A 19,252-nucleotide genomic window follows, 5' to 3' on the forward strand; every position below is an offset into this window, starting at 1 on the left:
TTTTATTTTTATTATATTATTATTTCACTTCTACGTGACTTTACCGAATGAACCAAGAAGATGAATCCCTGCAGTCACGAAAGCTTTAAATCGAAAAATACACTTAAACTCATTTCCTCAAGGGGTTGTGAGTGTGTGCGACTCACCGGTAGTGCTCATAATCTGGAAACTGGTTGAGCACAGGAGTGATGCTGGTGTTTATGGAATTGATTTGAACGCTGAATTCGGACTGTAAAAACTTGTCGAAGATATCTCTCCGGATGTTGGATACGGTGACGTTGATGTTATCCAACTGCTTCTGAGCGTCTGTGGGGTGGAGAGAAACGGCAGAGCGATTCATATTCTTTCACGGCTTTAAAAAAAAAAAAGATCACAAGTCATTGCGTTGACGATGGACGTCTGTTAGGAAGAGCTTCGTTGCTCATCAGATTCCTACAGTCTATCATATGGCGCATTTGGCAACCGAAGGGTTTCATGGATAAAACGAGTAAAACACGGATAATGCACAGCATATGGATATTGGGCCATGGAGACACGCGTGTTGTTTTCATAACGCGAATTGGATAGAACGCGATGATGAATGTATCACAGGGAACACTTTTTTTTATAACGCGGATGCGAATTGGATATAACGTGATCGAGTGAACAGAACTAAGTCGCGCGAGTAGAAATTAGTGGTTGTACCGCTGCCTCAGCGTAACATCGTCACACAAGGCATTGGGATGCTGCTGGATGCTTCTGGATGCTACCCATGGCGTCGAGTCTGCATTATCCACAAATATTTGTGGCAAAACATGCAACACAAGTATCGTTTGATGATAATGTATGCTTCGTCTTTGAAACTGATTGGCCTAGACCAGAGATAGGCTTCTTTATAGCCTAGTCTCACCAGTGTCAGACTAGAGAACGTTACAATGCGAACACAGCACAAGCGGCGATGGAAATACCAAAGACGTTTTTCCCCCCGACAAAAACAAATTTATTGGCTACGTGCGGTGCGAAAGAAGTTCAACACACATACACGTGACACACAACTCGACAGAGCAAGCGTTACACCCTCTGCACTGTGAGCGCCACCCCTCTGCTCGTACCTGCCACTGCAACCCCCGTCTCGTTCTTCACTCGCGACGGGATGTCAGCGATGGTTTTGTTCCCCTGTGGTGGAGACAAGCGGCAAGCCAGTCGGGTGCACATCAAACAACTGGCAAAGCGTGCAAAGTCTTTTGCATTCTCAAACAAAAAAAACAGGGTAAAAAAACACGCATTTGCATTGTGAATTTCACAATAGTTACAAATTTTAAATCATTTCCAAAAAATGACATTTTTTAAGCCCCCAACCGCTCTCCACTATGATAACAAAAACAAGGCTGTCCGCCCGGCATGTAACAATCTCCCCCCATCACGATTCGATGAGTCGTCGCGATTCAGGATCACGATACAGTTCAATAATTGGCCGTTATTTTGCGTTTTGCTAAATTATCACACGAGAAACACCAATACTTGCGGGCATGGTTTGATGGGTGCATCATGTACAGAGCAATCAATTCCACTCTGATAATAATCAATTTAAGTCGTTGCACGTTGAGTAACCCGTTAAACACGTTGCTGATAGCGCAGACAAAAGTTGGGGAGTGATGTGGTAAAAGAACAACAATCGTGGAATACCCCCAAATTTACACGAACAATGTGAACATGTGCTAACACATACTGCATTCTCAGTTGGAGGGGACACGGATGTGCCCACTGGCTGTGAACTAGCGCAAAGTCCAGTGCCGAGGGTTTTCCTACCTCCAGCACCAACGCGCTGATGTTGGTCTTGAGAGCAGAGTCCACCGATGCGATTTGTTCAGAGAGATTCGCCATCTGTAAATTATAAAACAAGTCATTTACATCCGGAGGCACTGTGGTAAGCACGCTGCGCTACGAACCCGCTGACCTGAGTGTGATTCTCCACCATGGCTATCATACGTGGAGATATCCACACAGATCCTGTGCACCACCGCAGCCCCCTCCTCCTCCTTCCCCCTCCACGTGATGAAGTATGGGCAAACAACCCCCATGACCGATACGGCATTGGGGGCGGGCGGGCAGGGGGGGGGGGGGTTGGCAGGATGGCTCACCAAAGCATTACGTGCTGCCGCTCAACGGGAACCAACTAGGACACGCGTTTCCATCGTGTGCGTCGCTGCCAGTTCAGGCGTCACCACTACTCGGCACAAATCCCCAAACCCTCGGTAGCGTTCGGGCCCACGTACGGCGGTGGGCCGACGCAAAACGGGGCTGTGGGCGATGTCGTGCTGCTTCGGGGAGTAACGGGCACCTACGTTGCTGAAGTTTCCGGCGATGGAGAGGTCGGTCAACTTGGCAGAGGTCGCGGCGCAGTTGGGCCCACACGCGCCGAGGATCGTGCTCAGATTCTGCCGCTCTACTTCAAGGTCCGCGGAGAGCTTGGCGACGCCGCTCAGCAGATTCCGCTGAGAGCTGTCGACGGTTTGTAACGTGGCCGAAATGTTCTGCATCTCTGGAAAGGGTAGACGTGGGACACGTGAGCATGTTGTATGTAAAAGACGAAGATCCCCCAAGTATAGCCTTAACAGACTTTCGGGGCAAATTATGTTAGCGAGCACCTCTGAAGGCCGGCACGGGACACGAGGGGGCGAGGGGGGTGGGTAGCCGGCACCACACCCGGCCGCCTTTGTCTCCCCAGTGGCGATTATTTTACACACCGCACCAGGTACTCATTTGAGGCTGATTCGAGCTCGGAGGAGGCCCATGACCAGTTCAGATAATCGTCACCGGTGTTGCACATGAGCAGCAACTGAACTCGGGTCGCCGGGTTCGTAGTGTGTGGACTGCTACACCACCGCTCCCCACATGCCACATGTATACACGCGCGCACAATTGCGTGGCCATTTTCTGCATGGGCAGGCGCTCGCGAACGATGTGCTGAACTAATGCGTGACTGAACTATGAAACATTATTTTTTTTGTTTTACCTGGTAAGGCCCCCTGAGCTGTGTAACCCTTTTGCAGAAGGGACCGACACCACAAACGATAGCTCAACGAAGTGGCTTATCACTTGGGAATGTAAAGCAGCCAAAGACTCTAAACACGTGATGTTGATTCTAAATGTGAAGGGAAAAACCAGAGGGCTCGGAGAGAAATCCACCCGACCACGGGGAGAGACATGAACAGCTGGAACATAGCCGTTAACGCTTAATAAACTTAATAAACTGATTGCGTGGTGGATGATCAATAAGCCCAAACATTCTGAAAATCCAATACTAAGCTTTATCCATCCGTCGATTCTCTGTAACATGAGGTCACAGAGTAACTCCTGTAAACATTGGCCAATAAGTGTGAAGTAAGTGTTAAAGTCGCGTTGCTATGAGGGATGTCCCCCCGTAGAAAACCGCACGAATCGATTCAAGCGCTACAACCAAAACGTTACTATAAAATCCAGCGAAAGAGGTATGACTTTGGGCCACGTTGATGACATCGCGTTCCACCGCGTGGGAACCTCTCCGCAACTTCATAGGGTGTGGTGTCATTTTCCGAATCCATTTTGCGGCTCGGAGAGTAGCATCGTTGCTCATGAAATGCTGAACTTGTGAGGACGATTCACAAGGTTAAGGAGCATTTCAGAACCGGCGCACACACACGAATATCCCTCCTCGTGACCAACTACTGTCGCACGCGTGCAACGTTCAGACAATAAATTAAAATGTGGACAGGTGAACCGTGAAAAGGTAATACCGAATGACTTTGTTTGCAATTTAAAATGAGCAGTTGTTCACATCCCATTACATTCTTTTAAACAAATGCACAATCTTTTCGTACTGCCCATGTCCGAGTTTAAAAACATAAATATGCTAAACTCATTCCCGAGAATTCCGAAATACATCATGCCGTAGATAGTTCAGAGGGCCGAGACCATCAGAGAAGCCCTTACATTGCTGGCACATTTGGGCGATAAAACTTCCTCTCCTTCTCACCCGCAATGCAGGCGTGCACCAGTTTGGCACTTACTTCCGTACAGAGCCAAAGCCCTTGACTGCAGAGGTCTTGCCTGATCGCCGATGCTTGTCTGCAAAGATCCACCGACCGTTGAATCGATGGCTGACGACAGACAGGACACCCGCAGTAATGTTGGGGAAATGTGCGTATGGTTCAAAGCACGCAAACGACAGGCGGCAATGTTTAATCGAATAGATTAGAGGACGAGGCGCTCGAAAGACCTTGCCGAATCGTGGCCGTGAATGCAGTGGCTGTCCACTATAAGTCATTTTGAAAACCGTACAGGCGTAAGCAATTTACACACGTGAAGTACTTTCTTTTACGCAAGAGACAGTAGCGTCATGTGGTCAGGATACATGATGCGATGTGTAATTATTGCACGGTTATACGATTGTGATTACAGGACTGTTTCACGAAACGTTTTAACCCCGTGGCACATCGCGAGAGGGGGGAAATCGAAAGGGCACGCGGGGGCCAAGATTAGCGGGGAAGGGAAGGAATTGCTGGGACGGTAATCCCCAAGACAACGAGACGCGCTGCGGGAATTAGGGAGCGACGGGCAGGAACAGGAGGAGGAGAAGGAATGGCCGGGCCAAGGAGCCGTCCATAAATGACGTCACGCTCATGGGGGGGGGGGTCAGACATTTGTGACGATGTGTGACGAGGGGGGGGGGGGTTGAGAAATGTGACGTCAAATAAAAATGCGCAACTTTAAATAAATATAGGCAACACGTTCTACTTAATTAAATTGACTTTTTAATAAATGTCTTCTCCTACAACATCAGAGTGCAGCGCCACATTAAATACGCACTACAATGACAAGATTTTAAAGCGATTTGAAGCATGTTTTATTTTTGGGGGGGGGCAGAGCTTTGTGACGTCATATTTGAGGGTGTGACGAAGGGGGAGGAGGGTCAAAAATCGTCCAAAATCGGGTGACGTCATTTATGGACGGCCCCCAAGATTGGCAGCGGTGATGATGAAGATGAGAGGAGAGACGAGAGAGGGAGGGAACTAGCAGAAGTGAGCTACAACGGAGGAGAAGCGTCTGCTTTCACAGTGGGCGGGGATTCCAGATTACGCGACATTTTAGGCGTGCAGTTTTCACATATGTATTATTGTTATCACAGCAACCTTCTCAAATGGACGTGGTGCTTTTCCAACTTTTTTTAAGCGTACGGTATTCCTAAAACGGAAGTCAACAATTCGCACAGGCACTTGACGCAAATTCTCAGCAATCATCGGCCTCTTTAATCTCTTGTTCAGACACAACCAAAACAAACATCACGTTGACCAGTGTTGGTGTTCACTCACAGGATAGCTGGCCCATAACTAGACCCGAAAAGGTGCCGTACTGGTTCAAGATGTCGTTTCCTTGCTGCAAAGGCAAGAGGACAGGGCACGTTTGGTATGATCAGTGACACATTTCAGACTTGTTCAGAACAAGATCATTGTTTTTTTACCCTTCCATCTGGTAACAAAACTGACACCTTTTTTACAAGGAGTCATGTTTGCATAGACCACAATACCTGCAGTCATCTGGTCCAACCCATGTGAGACTAGGCTCTAAGGAAAGCTGTCTCGGGTGTGGACCAATCAACTTCAAGGACAGTGCACATTATCAAAGTTATGTTTTTTGTTTGCATGACTGCAGGTATTGTGGTCTATGCAAACATGACTCCTTGTAAAAAAGGTGTCAGTTTTGTTACCAGATGGAAGGGTAAAAAAACAATTATCATATTTTTTACTGGCAAATGAGGTTCCAATGGTTGTTCAGAACAAACCCACAACAGCCGCAAGCAGCTCACACGGTCACCATTTATCAACGTTTGGGTCCCAAGCCGCAGTAGCATGTGCAACATGCAACATTATGCTTGTCCCCTGGAATCAATGCATGCAGCTCTCTCTCTCTCTCTGTTAATCTACTGCTGGATGAGAGCCTCTCCACGCCGTGTGGGTCACGGGAGGTTATTTGAACGTATTTCACCGCGCTTACAATTGTGCGGCGGCGGTGTAGGTGAGGCGCATGGAAGTACAGTACAACAATGGATTTTGCTGCAATGCCCTCTGCTGCCCATAATGTAGCCCTGTAGCAACCTATAACACCTATGGTGCCCAATGGTTACCCATACACGTACAGTACCGTACTGTACACGCTCAACCATGTCGCGATACGAGGGTAACGGGGCGCATGCCCCGTTACCCTCGTCACAAAGCTCTGCCCCCTCCCAAAAAAATAAACATGCTTCAAATCGCTTTAAACTATTGTAATTGTAGTGCGTATTAAATGTGCCGCTGCACTCTGATGTTGTAGGAGAAAACATTTATCAAATAGTATATTTAATTAAGTAGAACGTGTTGTCTATATTTATTTAAAGTTGCGCATTTTTATGTGACGTCAGATTTCTCACCCCCCCCCCCCTCGTCACACATCGTCACAAATGTCTGACCCCCCCCCCCCCAGGTGCGTGACGTCATTTATGGACGGACCCTATGTCAACGATGTATAAGATGTTTCGTTTTAAGATTACTGGGAAGGAATTAGTGGAGCGAGGGAGGGATGGAGATAGGGAGAGAGCAAGGGAGGTAGGGAGGGAGGGATGGAGAGAGAGGGGGGGGGGTTACATAAAGCAAAGCATTAAGAAACTAAATGATGAACGAAGCAAAGTGCCGACTACACCGAGCATCTTCTTGTTTCCTCTGATAGTAAAAAAAGAGAGGGATGGAAGGATGGAGGGAGGGATGGAGGGAGAGAGGGGGTCTCATTGTGCTGATCTTGGGACAGAGTGGGTCCGAGCCATGTCAGTGGCCGTGAGGAAACGAAGAGCGGCACTGGCCCAACACTGTAGCGGTGACACTGCCATGAGGGTGGACGATGAGCTGCCCGTTGGAATGGGATCGCGTGGCAGAGGGGGGCTTTTACGGATGTACACGGTGGCGATGAACTAAAGGAGCACGTCCACTCAGCCCAGCCCATCCCACCACGAGCCGTAACGAGCGTGGAGGCAGGGGGGGTGCCTTGCTCCCCCTCCCCCTCCACTGTGGCCAAAGCTACGAGTCGGGGCCCACTTGACAACCAGCATGGGATATATTTCGATTTAAAGCTTTCGTGACTGCAGGGATTCATCGTCTTGGTTCTTTCGGTAAACTCACGTAGAAGGGAAATAATAAAATAATAAAAATTAAACATCGTAAAATACAATTCTCACGACGTTTCAGCCACAACGCAAGCAGCCGTCCTCAGGTGAAGAACTGGTCTGTCGGAAAGACAGCGTCTGAATGAACACCACCAAGCTTGGCAGCTTATATTTAAGCTGGGTTATGGGAGGAAGGGCGCATTGACAAAGGAATTTGCATATTGACAAAGTAATTTGCATAATTTTATTTTATTATGTTTTATTTTTATTATTTTATTATTTCCCTTCTACGTGACTTTACCGAAAGAACCAAGAAAATGTAGTTACTACCCCACTGATAATGTAGTTACTACACCACTGATAGTGTAGTTACTACACCACTGATAGTGTAGTTACTACACCACTGATAATGTAGTTACTACACCACTGATAGTGTAGTTACTACACCACTGATAGTGTAGTCACTACACCACTGATAATGTAGTTACTACACCACTGATAATGTAGTCACTACACCACTGACAATGTAGTTACTACACCACTGATAATGTAGTCACTACACCACTGATAGTGTAGTTACTACACCACTGATAGTGTAGTCACTATACCACTGATAGTGTAGTTACTACACCACTGATAGTGTAGTCACTACACCACTGATAGTGTAGTCACTATACCACTGATAGTGTAGTTCACTACACCACTGATAGTGTAGTCACTATACCACTGATAGTGTAGTTACTACACCACTGATAGTGTAGTCACTATACCACTGATAGTGTAGTTACTACACCACTGATAGTGTAGTCACTACACCACTGATAGTGTAGTACTACACCACTGATAGTGTAGTTACTACACCACTGATAGTGTAGTCACTACACCACTGATAGTGTAGTCACTATACCACTGATAGTGTAGTTACTACACCACTGATAGTGTAGTTACTACACCACTGATAGTGTAGTCACTATACCACTGATAGTGTAGTTACTACACCACTGATAGTGTAGTTACTACACCACTGATAGTGTAGTCACTACACCACTGATAGTGTAGTCACTATACCACTGATAGTGTAGTTACTACACCACTGATAGTGTAGTCACTACACCACTGATAGTGTAGTCACTATACCACTGATAGTGTAGTTACTACACCACTGATAGTGTAGTCACTACACCACTGATAATGTAGTTACTACACCACTGATAATGTAGTCACTACACCACTGACAATGTAGTTACTACACCACTGATAATGTAGTCACTACACCACTGATAGTGTAGTTACTACACCACTGATAGTGTAGTCACTATACCACTGATAGTGTAGTTACTACACCACTGATAGTGTAGTCACTACACCACTGATAGTGTAGTCACTATACCACTGATAGTGTAGTTACTACACCACTGATAGTGTAGTCACTATACCACTGATAGTGTAGTTACTACACCACTGATAGTGTAGTCACTACACCACTGATAGTGTAGTTACTACACCACTGATAGTGTAGTTACTACACCACTGATAGTGTAGTCACTACACCACTGATAGTGTAGTCACTATACCACTGATAGTGTAGTTACTACACCACTGATAGTGTAGTTACTACACCACTGATAGTGTAGTCACTATACCACTGATAGTGTAGTTACTACACCACTGATAATGTAGTCACTACACCACTGATAGTGTAGTCACTATACCACTGATAGTGTAGTTACTACACCACTGATAGTGTAGTTACTACACCACTGATAGTGTAGTCACTACACCACTGATAGTGTAGTCACTATACCACTGATAGTGTAGTTACTACACCACTGCATCCCACCAGCTGTCCTCATGCACCAGCAGTGGGCAACACAACCACGGTGACATCGCACGCGGTGCCGTGCCAGCAACCAGCGGAGTGGACATTCCCGTTCGTGATGTGGGTGGGCACGTCGCATCGGCGTACCACGCACACGGCACCAGCAGCAGCAGCTCCGTACACAGCAAGCGCCACTCTCAGCCAGCTTTGCAAAATATTCATAATCTTAGGTTATTTCGGTAAAGTCACGTAGGTAAAAAATGTTAATTAATAAAAGTAAAATAAAAATAAAATATTTTATTATATCATATTATTTTATTATATTATTTTATTTTATTTTTATTTTACTTTATTTATTTAAATTTTTTACCTACGTGACTTTATCGAAAAAAATCTAAGAATATGAATTCTTGCAGTCACGAAAGCTTCAAATCTAGAATTTGCAAAAAATACTTAAGGCAGCGTTGTCCCAATGAGCTCACTGAGTGTAATCAGCGCGCATTTGCCATGGGTTAGAGCAGGGTACGGCTACCCGCGGCTCCGCAGGGACATGCGGTGGCACTTTGGGCTGCCCCCTCGCGGTTCTTTGGCAGCCCAACTTGCGGGCAGCAGTTTAAACAAAAACTAAACTTTAATCTCAAACGCAATTTACGCCACTGATAATGTCGTAACTATGATGGCATACATCTATATGGGTCACGCTGGAATATATTGGTGGCGAGAAAACGTACGGCCAAACTGTATTGTTAAAGAATAACTAAGGGTGGCAAAGGCTAAATAGACGCAGTTTATTCCATCTGCGTGTGATGCGGCTCTCCAACTATTTTGGTCAAAGACAAAAAAAAATAAAAAAAATAAAGTCTCTTCTTCTTTGAGAGGTTGCCGACCCCTGAACTAGCCTCGTAAGGTTGCACGATAACAAATATACAGACTTACTTATTCCCCACTAAATACTGTGTATATATTTGGACAGACGTCATTACATGTTTGCTATGTACTCTATGTGTCAATTGAGGCGCTGGACACGCTTGCAAACGAGCTATTCCATCCGGGAATTTTCCAGGTAAAATGTGAAGAAAAAACCGAAATGGCGGCTATGTCACCATGACACTTGCGTCAGGCTAAGATGCACTGTTAGGAATCTTGAATTGTCAAAAGCTGACTGGTAGGCGGTCATGAGATACCCCCCCCCCCGCCCCCCACACAGACACAGTCTCGACAATGGACACCGTGCATTTGGTGAAAACCCAATATGTACGCACAGCTTAAATTCAATGTATATCCTTCAACGGGCTTTGTGGAACAGGATATGATTTTCTGCTCGAGACACAGGACTCTGTGCGACGTCGGGTCAACGTTGGCACGCGCGGTTTGAATCACTGGACCAACGTTGGCCCAACGTTCCGCGGTTCACCGGGAAGCCGCGTGGGACACGCAGAGGGAAGCACGAGGGAGGCGTTGGGTCAACCTTGGGGATGTCGCTGATGAAGGTGGACAGGTCCTTCAGGTTGTCCGCCACGAGCTTCGGCAACTTCTTCATGGACGTCGTCGTCTGCTCGTTTGTTGTGAAGGCGCACGCGATCCCGGCGCTGATCGTTGGCAGAGTAAAACAAACAAAAAATAACATGACGTCTGAAGCTGATTTTTCAGAAAAATACAGCTTTTTCTTGCACAAAAAACGTTCTTCTGGCATACAGGTTTTTTTGGTTAGATTGCGTGAATATATAAATGTGTCGTTAAACCCGCCACCACCCGACACAGCCAACTAGTAAAGATTGTTGTCACGTAAACAGAACGTGGCCAATTTCCTACTAGTACATCACACCGGTGTCTTGGAGAGCCAAGCCACAACATTCACAATCTGAGTACGACGTTTCACCAGTAATTACAACTAGCTTCATCAGGCGACAGCCATATTTGTGGAGAAGTCCACCTGTTTCGTTCCTTAAATAGAGCCGTAGATGTGATGACAACTCTTGTGCGCTCCTGTATTATGGAAGATATTGGTCGCGAAAGCCTACGTGTTCAAACTTGATTTTATAATAAAAATATAAAACAATATTATTGTTTTTATATTTTTATATTTTTAGTTTAATATTTTTTTTATTTTTTTATTTCCCTTCTACGTGACTTTACCGAAAGAACATAGAATATGAATCCCTGCAGTCACGGAAGCTTTAAATCAAAATATCATATATTTTAAATGTACGGACAAAAAGTCTGCTTTAAATGTATAATGAACAGACATGTTCACTTGCAGACTAACGTTTGCCAGCAGAATTTTTGACTGAGGAGGCAAACTGGATTTGCAGCGACAGATAACATCAGCATGGAGGGTAACCGGAACTCGTCCTAGGTCAACTCAGGCTTAAAGACGTACTCGGCACGGTGTGTAAACATCACCACTTTGGAGACAAAGGCGGTCAGTCAGGCGTGGCACTCGCCATGCCACTCCCTCGTGTGACAATGCTATCGCTCATGGGTACGCGCCAACAGCACCCCGTGCCCCTGTAGCAAGCAACGTGAAATTATGGAGGGGTTTTGATCTTTGTTTATCTTGCTATGTTGTTGGGGAAGAGTGCACGTCAGGCAAACTGGATGTGCGCAAAAAGCCTGACAGCATTTAGTGCCGACATGATGGCATCATAATACGAACAACAATTACAACGGATACAATGTTGTACAGTGTATACGTGCATGTATTCATATCTAAAGAAATAATACGTAACTACTATATTTTTTGTACCCAGGAAATTCTCACTGGGTTTAAGGCTTGTGAGAAGTGGGATGTTTGGCCAATTCGTCTACTTATTGAACATTTGGCTTGTGGTAGGAGTCCATAGTTCCTGGAGATAAGCCCAAACTAATAGAACAAATATTTCAATTGTTGGCCACATCACAGCGCAAGCCTATGAAAGCGGACATCTGTGAAAAATACTGGACATCTCCAACAAAAACTGCTTTATAGCTCATAGGGTTCCTCCAGTATTAATACATATTCTGAAAAAAAATAGGGTTCATAATATAGGTTTTTGGGTCAGATCGCGTTATTTATAAATGTGTCGTAACCCTCCACCACCCGACACGGCCAAACAGTAAAAATGTGTCACGTTTTTCAAAGGACAAAATAATTCACTTCTTTAGCCCACCGGTGTGTTGAAGAGAGAATCAACAGCATTTTGAAATTTGAGTACGACGTTTCGCTGATAATTACAATCAGCTTCATCGGGCAAGAATGGAGATAGGGTGTTGACTGTTGTGTTAACCGACTATCTGTGTTGTATTACATTATATTTCATAGGTTTTGTTTTCTCTTTCAGTTATACCTGATGACAATTGCTTGTGTTGCAATTGAAACGTCCGTATGCCAGTATTCAATGTATTATTTTCTCTTTCTACGTGACTTTGCCGAAAGAACCAAAGAGTAAATATTCTGAAGACCTGGTATCCCAACGCAGTCTCCCACCCAAGCAGTAACCAGGCTCAACGCTGCTTATGCTCCCAACAATTGACGACACCCAGGTGCATTCCGGAGACATTTGCTAAGGCAGGGCTTCCCACACCGTGGACACGGGGAGTGTCTGCAAGGCCGTGGGAAGTGCTCCGTGTAGACCGAGCTGGTCCGCTGAGATTTTTTTTTGGGTTAAAAGTGGTTTGCGGGTTTCAGAAAGGTTCTGGCAACCACTCGTACTGCCAGGGTCGGGTGAACCCAGAGGTCAGAGGTCGGCAACCTTGCGGCTCCGGATGCACATGCGCGGCTCTTTAAGAGGCTGCTTTGTGGCGGTGTTTAATAAGGATCCAGCGTCTCGTGATGGATCTGAAAACAATGGCTCTTCTTGTTATTTTGGTTTCCGACCGCTGCCATGAGCTCATACGGCATTAGGCCCTCATATTTCGGAGGCCCTCCGCTCCATATTGAAGGTCATCGAATTGCGATTACATCGTTCATGACTTTGCCACAGCTAAGAGGCTAGGGGGGAAATACATGTTTAAAGAAATTAAGTGTCGTGGGTGAATCGGAATCTTTACTTATCCGGGAGAAATCCGATTTATGTTTTATGAATCTAACGTGCCTTGAATCGAATAAAAGTGTACATTTGACGCAGGTGAAAAAATAAATATGTTTGATGACTTCATACTTTTATTTTTGCTTGCAATATGTAGCCCATTCTCAGGCCCTTTCCCCTCCTAATAGCTGCAGGTCGCTAATATCCGTAATCCGGCCCTGGGTCTAAGGCAGCGTTCTTCATTGCAAGGCCAGCGGGCCACTGGCGGACCTCCCTGGTCGCCTTTAGTGCGGGCCCTGATGTGCGGCCTCTGACAATAGACAAATATGAAAACACCCATCATCATCATCATCGTGCTGCTGTCAAACCCCCGATGGTTTCAAATGTGCGGCGGCCCTCATAACACTGAAGATGTCTTATCGGCAAAAGTGGCGCCACTCTCGAAAATGAGTGAAGAGGAACACCGTTCTAAGGCAATGAACCTGCCCCTGGCGTGGCTTCTCCGCCGAGGAGAACGCCGCTGGGCGGTGGTCGTCATTGGTCGCGCGCAAGCGGCCGGTATCGCCCGGGAGAGCCTGCACAGGCTCGCGGGGGGGGGGGGGGGGGGAGTCGTTCCAAGGGGCCACCCACAGCATGATGATGGTGACGATGGCCAGGAAGGTGCCGAACGTGTGCCGACGGCAGGACGTGATGTCCTTCTCCCGCTGGCGCATCTCCCCGCCGCAGTTGAGGCAGCAGCAGCGGCAGACGCAGAAGAAGAAGCCGACGATCGGCATGAACACGATGAAGATGATGCCGATGAGCGTGCAAACGATGAAGCCCACCTCGTACAACGCCACCTGTGGGGGAGTGCCGCACGCATGAGAGCACGTGCACACACAAAGACAAAGATTCCTCTCCCACCCTGCGCCCCCCCATATCCTAAGATCCCCCCCACATTGAGACCGGCACGGTACGCGATGGGTGGGTGGCCAGCAGCACGCCTGGTCGTCTTTGTCTCCCTAGCGGCGATGTTGTAGACATTGCACCAGGTACTCGTTTGAGGTTGAGTCGGCCTAGTGAAGGCGCCGGACAGGTTCAGATAATCGTCACCGGTGTTCACCGTGAACGGGAATCGAACCTGGGTCACTGGGTTCGTAGCGCAGCGCGCTAACCCTTGCACTACCGCTCCCCACAAACACACACACACACGCACGAAAGCACACACGCACACACATTAGTAAGTATGGCAAAGGCATCTTAAGCTAACAATATATTGGGGAAGTTAGGAGTAAATATGTCACTGGGTGCATTGCACAAGAAACTGGATTTTCCAGGTTGTGGTTTGAGTGCAAACCAAGAACTAATTTGAATTTTGGAACGTAAAAAAAGTGCAGACAATGTTGTTTTAACTTCATATGTGGGTTTTCCCAAACTAAATCACGAATAAATGTTATTTGAGTGGAAAGTTTTTAAACATTAGACTATGTCCCTTGCAGAGAGAGAGAGCGGGCACGCACACGCGCCATGCCATTCCTCTGCTCAAACTTCTCCTATAGACCAATGATTCACCTCGGCACAACATTCCAGCTCACTGTGTCGGGGAGAGGGGTCCAAATGTGGTTAAATATTGATCTGTTTTAAAACAACAACAACAATTATAATAATAGTGATGCCCTCGACTTAAAAAAGCCTTGCCGAGTCTCAAGACTCACTGTTCGGGAGGGTGCTGCTGCATTTGGATGTTTGGTCAACTCCACGAATGACCGTAACACTCAAAACCCCGCACATATGGATTGAAGGATCCATGCTCAAACCTGCTTCGCTTTTGAGATCCGAAAAAATTGTGGTGCATTCAAGGCGATTTTGTAAGAGTTGTCTCTACGTGTGGCTGTGTTGTGGTGAGTTGTGCGAGCGATCGAGTGATACAAACGGGGAGGAGGGTGGGGGGGACAGATTAAAAGCATTGGAGGAGGGAAAGAGCGAGATTATACCGAAGCTAAAGCTGTGTGTGAAATACCTTCAAGGTCCAGATAATGTGGTCGGGGTGCTCAGACATAGAAATAAGGATGGAGGATTCCACAGACCCATTGTACTTTAGAGAGCAGAGAAGGAAAGGAAAGAAGATGATGGACAAAGTCATTGTCAGCAATAGGTCGCACTTAACAATAGGCCAGCATGCAGATTTTTCGAGAAATCATCCAACGTTTCTAGAAGTATGTTGCATGTATTTTGTTTTTTTTATATAAATTAAAGTTGAATAGCTCAAGGCGCACTAACCTCTTTCACTAAAGCCTGCAAATTTTGCGAAATCTTCGAAAAGTCAGTTCCAATGAGGTCTGCAACGCGGAAAGGGGAAAAAAACACAAACATCCACAATGCACTCAGTCGCGTGACGTCACAAAGGGAATGCAACGTGCTCGCAATTGACGGCCATAGCCGAGCAGCGAACGTGTGACGATGCCTGCAACGACTTTGTTAACGAATCGTTTATTTTGCAGCAGCAGCAGCAACAAACAGACACCATGGGGGGAGGGCGAGAGACCACGGCAGCACAATCATATTTCTCATCGTGCAGTATTCAAAATTCAAACGAGTACAACAAAGCCGATACAGACTCACAGATTTACCAAGCGCTCCGTCACTTATACCTGCAAACATTGCTTCGGTCATAAGGTGCGCTTATCAAACACGGGTTTCAAATCTAAATATATATATTTAAAAATATAAAACGTAGGTAGAATTTAATTCCTCCCCACCCCCTTCCCCTGCTGCAGAGCCTCTCACTTGGGACGCGAGCCTTAAATAATTCATCGTCGTAATTATAGCGTGCGGGCGGGCGGGCGTGCAATCCGGCCACGCGCTTACGTGAGCAGTTTCGGGAATCTTATCTGCGACAGATCCGGCGTGCAGATTTAGCGATTGCGCCGTGACGCCACTCAGTGACTGGGTTTATACTGGTAGGAACCTCCTGGTTACACCAGCCCACAGGGGATTATTGTGTCCGTCCGTCGTGAATCCAATAATGGGAGGGATGGGGCTGGGTGGAGAGGGGAGGGTGGGGAGGGGCTGGGTGGGGAGGGTGGGGAGGGGCTGGGCTTGGTGTGGAGGGGATGGTGGGGAGGTGCTGGGTGTGGAGGGTGGGGCTGGGTGGGGAGGGGCTGGGTGGGGAGGGTAGGGAGGGGCTGGTCACCCCGTGGTGCCCTTATAAAACTCAACGTTTAACCTACTCACGCCGGCTTGTGCCCGCCCTCACAGTCGGCCATATTTGCGGGAATACACCACGCCGCCGTTGACCCTGACCATTGACCGAGCAACCCAACGTTCCTACCAGCTCCCTCCTCAGGAGGAATGTGTTTGTTAAACATCGCTGGACGACGCCTGCTTGGGGAAACAACGCGCATTTTTCAAAAGTATACATCTGACGAATCATTTGATTATAATAACAACTATCATGTGATTGTAATGATAATTCTAATTATCGTTACAATCACGTGATAGTTATTACTCATTTACCCAGGAAAATCACACGGAGTACAATGACACTGCTTTGGAGGGTCCTGCTTCATTGGGTCATTAATTGAAGATGTTTTTCAGCAAATGAAGGAGTGTTTATACTTGTAGTAAATCCACGTGCGTAAGGGGGAGCGGTCACTCTCCCCGTACAGATGGAAACGGATGGAGATTAGTCCTGGCAAGCCAGGACATGGCACCTCCTCGACACCAGCGGTAAGAGTTTCTCAACATCTGCGCGGTGATCCATCAACCGTCGCCTCCAGTGCTGGATTACGGGGCCTGTATAATCACCACCGCCTTAATGTTCTTACTTTTAAAAAAAAACAGGTTAACTACTGCTTAGGAGGCATTCGTTCAAAAAAATAATAATTGACCATGGTTGATGATACACCACCAAAAAAATGCACTTATGTGCCATTTATTTGCTTCACAGTGAAACTGGTGATCCATGCTTCCATCGGTTAACTGCTTCCAAAAACAACCCCACTTTACGTGTACAGTGGGAGGGAAGTAGCCAAGACAAGAATGCCTTACATCCCAATTTTGACCTCAACCCTCCACGCGATAAGCGCGCCATCTGGAACGCGCCGTGAGACATCGCGCGCGCAACGTAAACTGGCCGTGACTGCGCCACATCTGGGAGTCGCTTTGTTCGAGGACGCTGACGCAGCGCCCGGGTGCGCTTGATATTACGGAGCGGTGGCGAGATGTTAACTACCTCGCCGGGTATGCAGGAGGAGGTCGTGGGATCGAACCCGATTCCGACCCTGACGCCTGGATTTTTCTCCGGGCCCTCCGGTTTTCCCTCCACATTTAGAAACGTACCTTCAAGATCATTTGTCTGCTATAAATGTCCACGTGATAAGCCACTTTGTTGAGCTATCATTTTGTGGCCAGGTCGCTTCTGAAAAAGAGCGACGGAGCTCAGTGGGCCTTACCTGGTAAAATAAAATAATAGTTTAGTTCTTTGTTTAAGTTTTTAGTTTATTCATTGCATTGCCCAAGTCTGCGGGTGACATCCACCACCACCACGCCTCCACCGCCGAAACGTACGAAGCCGCGCGATAAAAATTGTCTCGGTCACAGGTGCTGCTCACAAGCACGAGGTGGCATCCACGAACGGGGCCATCACAGCGTCAATCCTTCGACGCCAACCCGAGGATCCTCGGCTGGTGCAATTATCAAAAATGCGAGCTCTATTCCCGCTCCCTAAACCTCGACCGGTTGGGTTCTCTCAACTTGCTGGGTTGTCTCAACTGACAGGGTTGTCTCAACTGACTGGGTTGTCTCAACCGGCTGAGTTGTCTCAACTGACTGGGTTGTTTCAACCGCGTGTATTCGTTTGTATTGGACGACTGCGCAGGGCTACGTGATGAGTAGCGTGGCAACGCCCGTTGTTGTACTGTACTTCCATTCTGCCACGCCCACGCTCCCCTCATTCACCTACCGGCATCGAGTCGTGTGGTGAAGTATGGTCAAATAACCCGCTACAACTCGCACGGCGTGGGGAAGCCCTCGTCCAACAATGAACCGTCTACTGGAGGAATCCGATGAGCTATGAAGCTCTTTTTCACAGATGTTCAGTTGGGACACGGGGTCATAACTTTATAACGACACGCGATACAAAAACACCATAGGAGTGCAAAGCATAGGAAAGGTAAACAAATCACGTTAAAAAAATATACAAATAAAACTAAACAAAGTTGTATCTTACCAGGCAAAGCCCACTGAGCTATACGCTTATTTTTCAGAAGCGACCTGGCCACAAGTGACAGCTTAGCAAAGTGGCTCATCACTTGGAAATTTATAAGCATCAAAATCATCGAAACAATCGAAATGCACGTTTCTAAATGTGGAGGGAAAACCCCGCAGTGCGTATAGATGTATCCCGACACAATGACAACATGCCCTGTTGCTGGAGTGGGACATTGCGGCTCGCGGCTAGAGCAGCGTTGCTTCGCCACTTTGGCCGATAAGACATCATCGCGGTGTGAGGGCCGCCACACGTTTGAAGCCATTGCGGGTTTGACAGCAGCACGATGATGATGATGGGGGGGGGGGGGGGGTGTTGTCACGTGTTGTATATTGTGGGGGGCCTCACTAAAGGCCACCAGGGGCCGCTATTGGCCCACGGGGCCTTGCAATGAACAACACCAAGCTCCGATTTAAAGCTTTCGTGACTGCAGGGATTCATCTTCTTGGTTCTTGCGTTGTGGCCGAAACGTCGTGAGAATTATTTTATTATGTTTTATTTTTATTATTTTATTATTTCCATTCTACGTGACTTTACCGAAAGAACCAAGAAGATGAACACCAAGCTCGATAAATTAATGCAGACACGAGTCTACCTCTCAACACGGGTCACTTAGAGCGATTGCTGTTATGTTGTCGAACGTAGCTTAATGGGGCCTGCCTCTGCTGGACGAGACACATTAGGTCGAGAGCAGGCCAGAGTTTGGCCGTTTCAACAAGCTCAGTTTTGAAACACTGGTCTGGAAAGCCCGTAAAGCCGATGGACGTGGGTGGTTTTTTTATGTGATGAGATTAACGTTTGTTTATTATCTTCTTGGTTCTTTCGGTAAAGTCACGTAGAAGGGAAATAATAAAATAATAAAAATAAAACGTAATAAAATGTTTTATTTTTATTATTTTATTATTTCTGACTTTACCGAAAGAACCAAGAAGATGACTCCCTGCAGTCACGAAAGCTTTAAATAGTTTGTTTATTAGTATGTACTAATGCCCTGACTTACGTGGGGGATGCGTTCCTGAAAGGTG

The 19,252-nt window shown here is 46.8% G+C and overlaps 1 protein-coding gene across 3 annotated transcripts in view; it reads right to left on the reverse strand.

Moving 5' to 3' along the window:
• The window catches only part of LOC133345512 (prominin-1-A-like), a 48,688-nt gene that overhangs the window by 18,151 nt on the left and 11,285 nt on the right, over positions 1-19,252 (reverse strand). For all 3 annotated transcript variants that reach the window (XM_061556306.1, XM_061556304.1, XM_061556305.1), the window contains exons 3-11: positions 15,239-15,297; positions 13,610-13,818; positions 10,441-10,561; positions 5,331-5,394; positions 4,029-4,118; positions 2,325-2,521; positions 1,789-1,863; positions 1,092-1,155; positions 147-306 (exon numbers count right to left, since the gene is read on the reverse strand). In XM_061556306.1, the coding sequence (XP_061412290.1) occupies positions 147-306; positions 1,092-1,155; positions 1,789-1,863; positions 2,325-2,521; positions 4,029-4,118; positions 5,331-5,394; positions 10,441-10,561; positions 13,610-13,818; positions 15,239-15,297 (1,039 nt within the window). The remainder of the gene's footprint in view (positions 1-146; positions 307-1,091; positions 1,156-1,788; positions 1,864-2,324; positions 2,522-4,028; positions 4,119-5,330; positions 5,395-10,440; positions 10,562-13,609; positions 13,819-15,238; positions 15,298-19,252) is intronic.

Source organism: Lethenteron reissneri, chromosome 22 (assembly GCF_015708825.2).
Source record: "Lethenteron reissneri isolate LAM-NWPU_2019-01 chromosome 22, ASM1570882v1, whole genome shotgun sequence".
Taxonomy (NCBI): Eukaryota; Metazoa; Chordata; class Hyperoartia; order Petromyzontiformes; family Petromyzontidae; genus Lethenteron; species Lethenteron reissneri.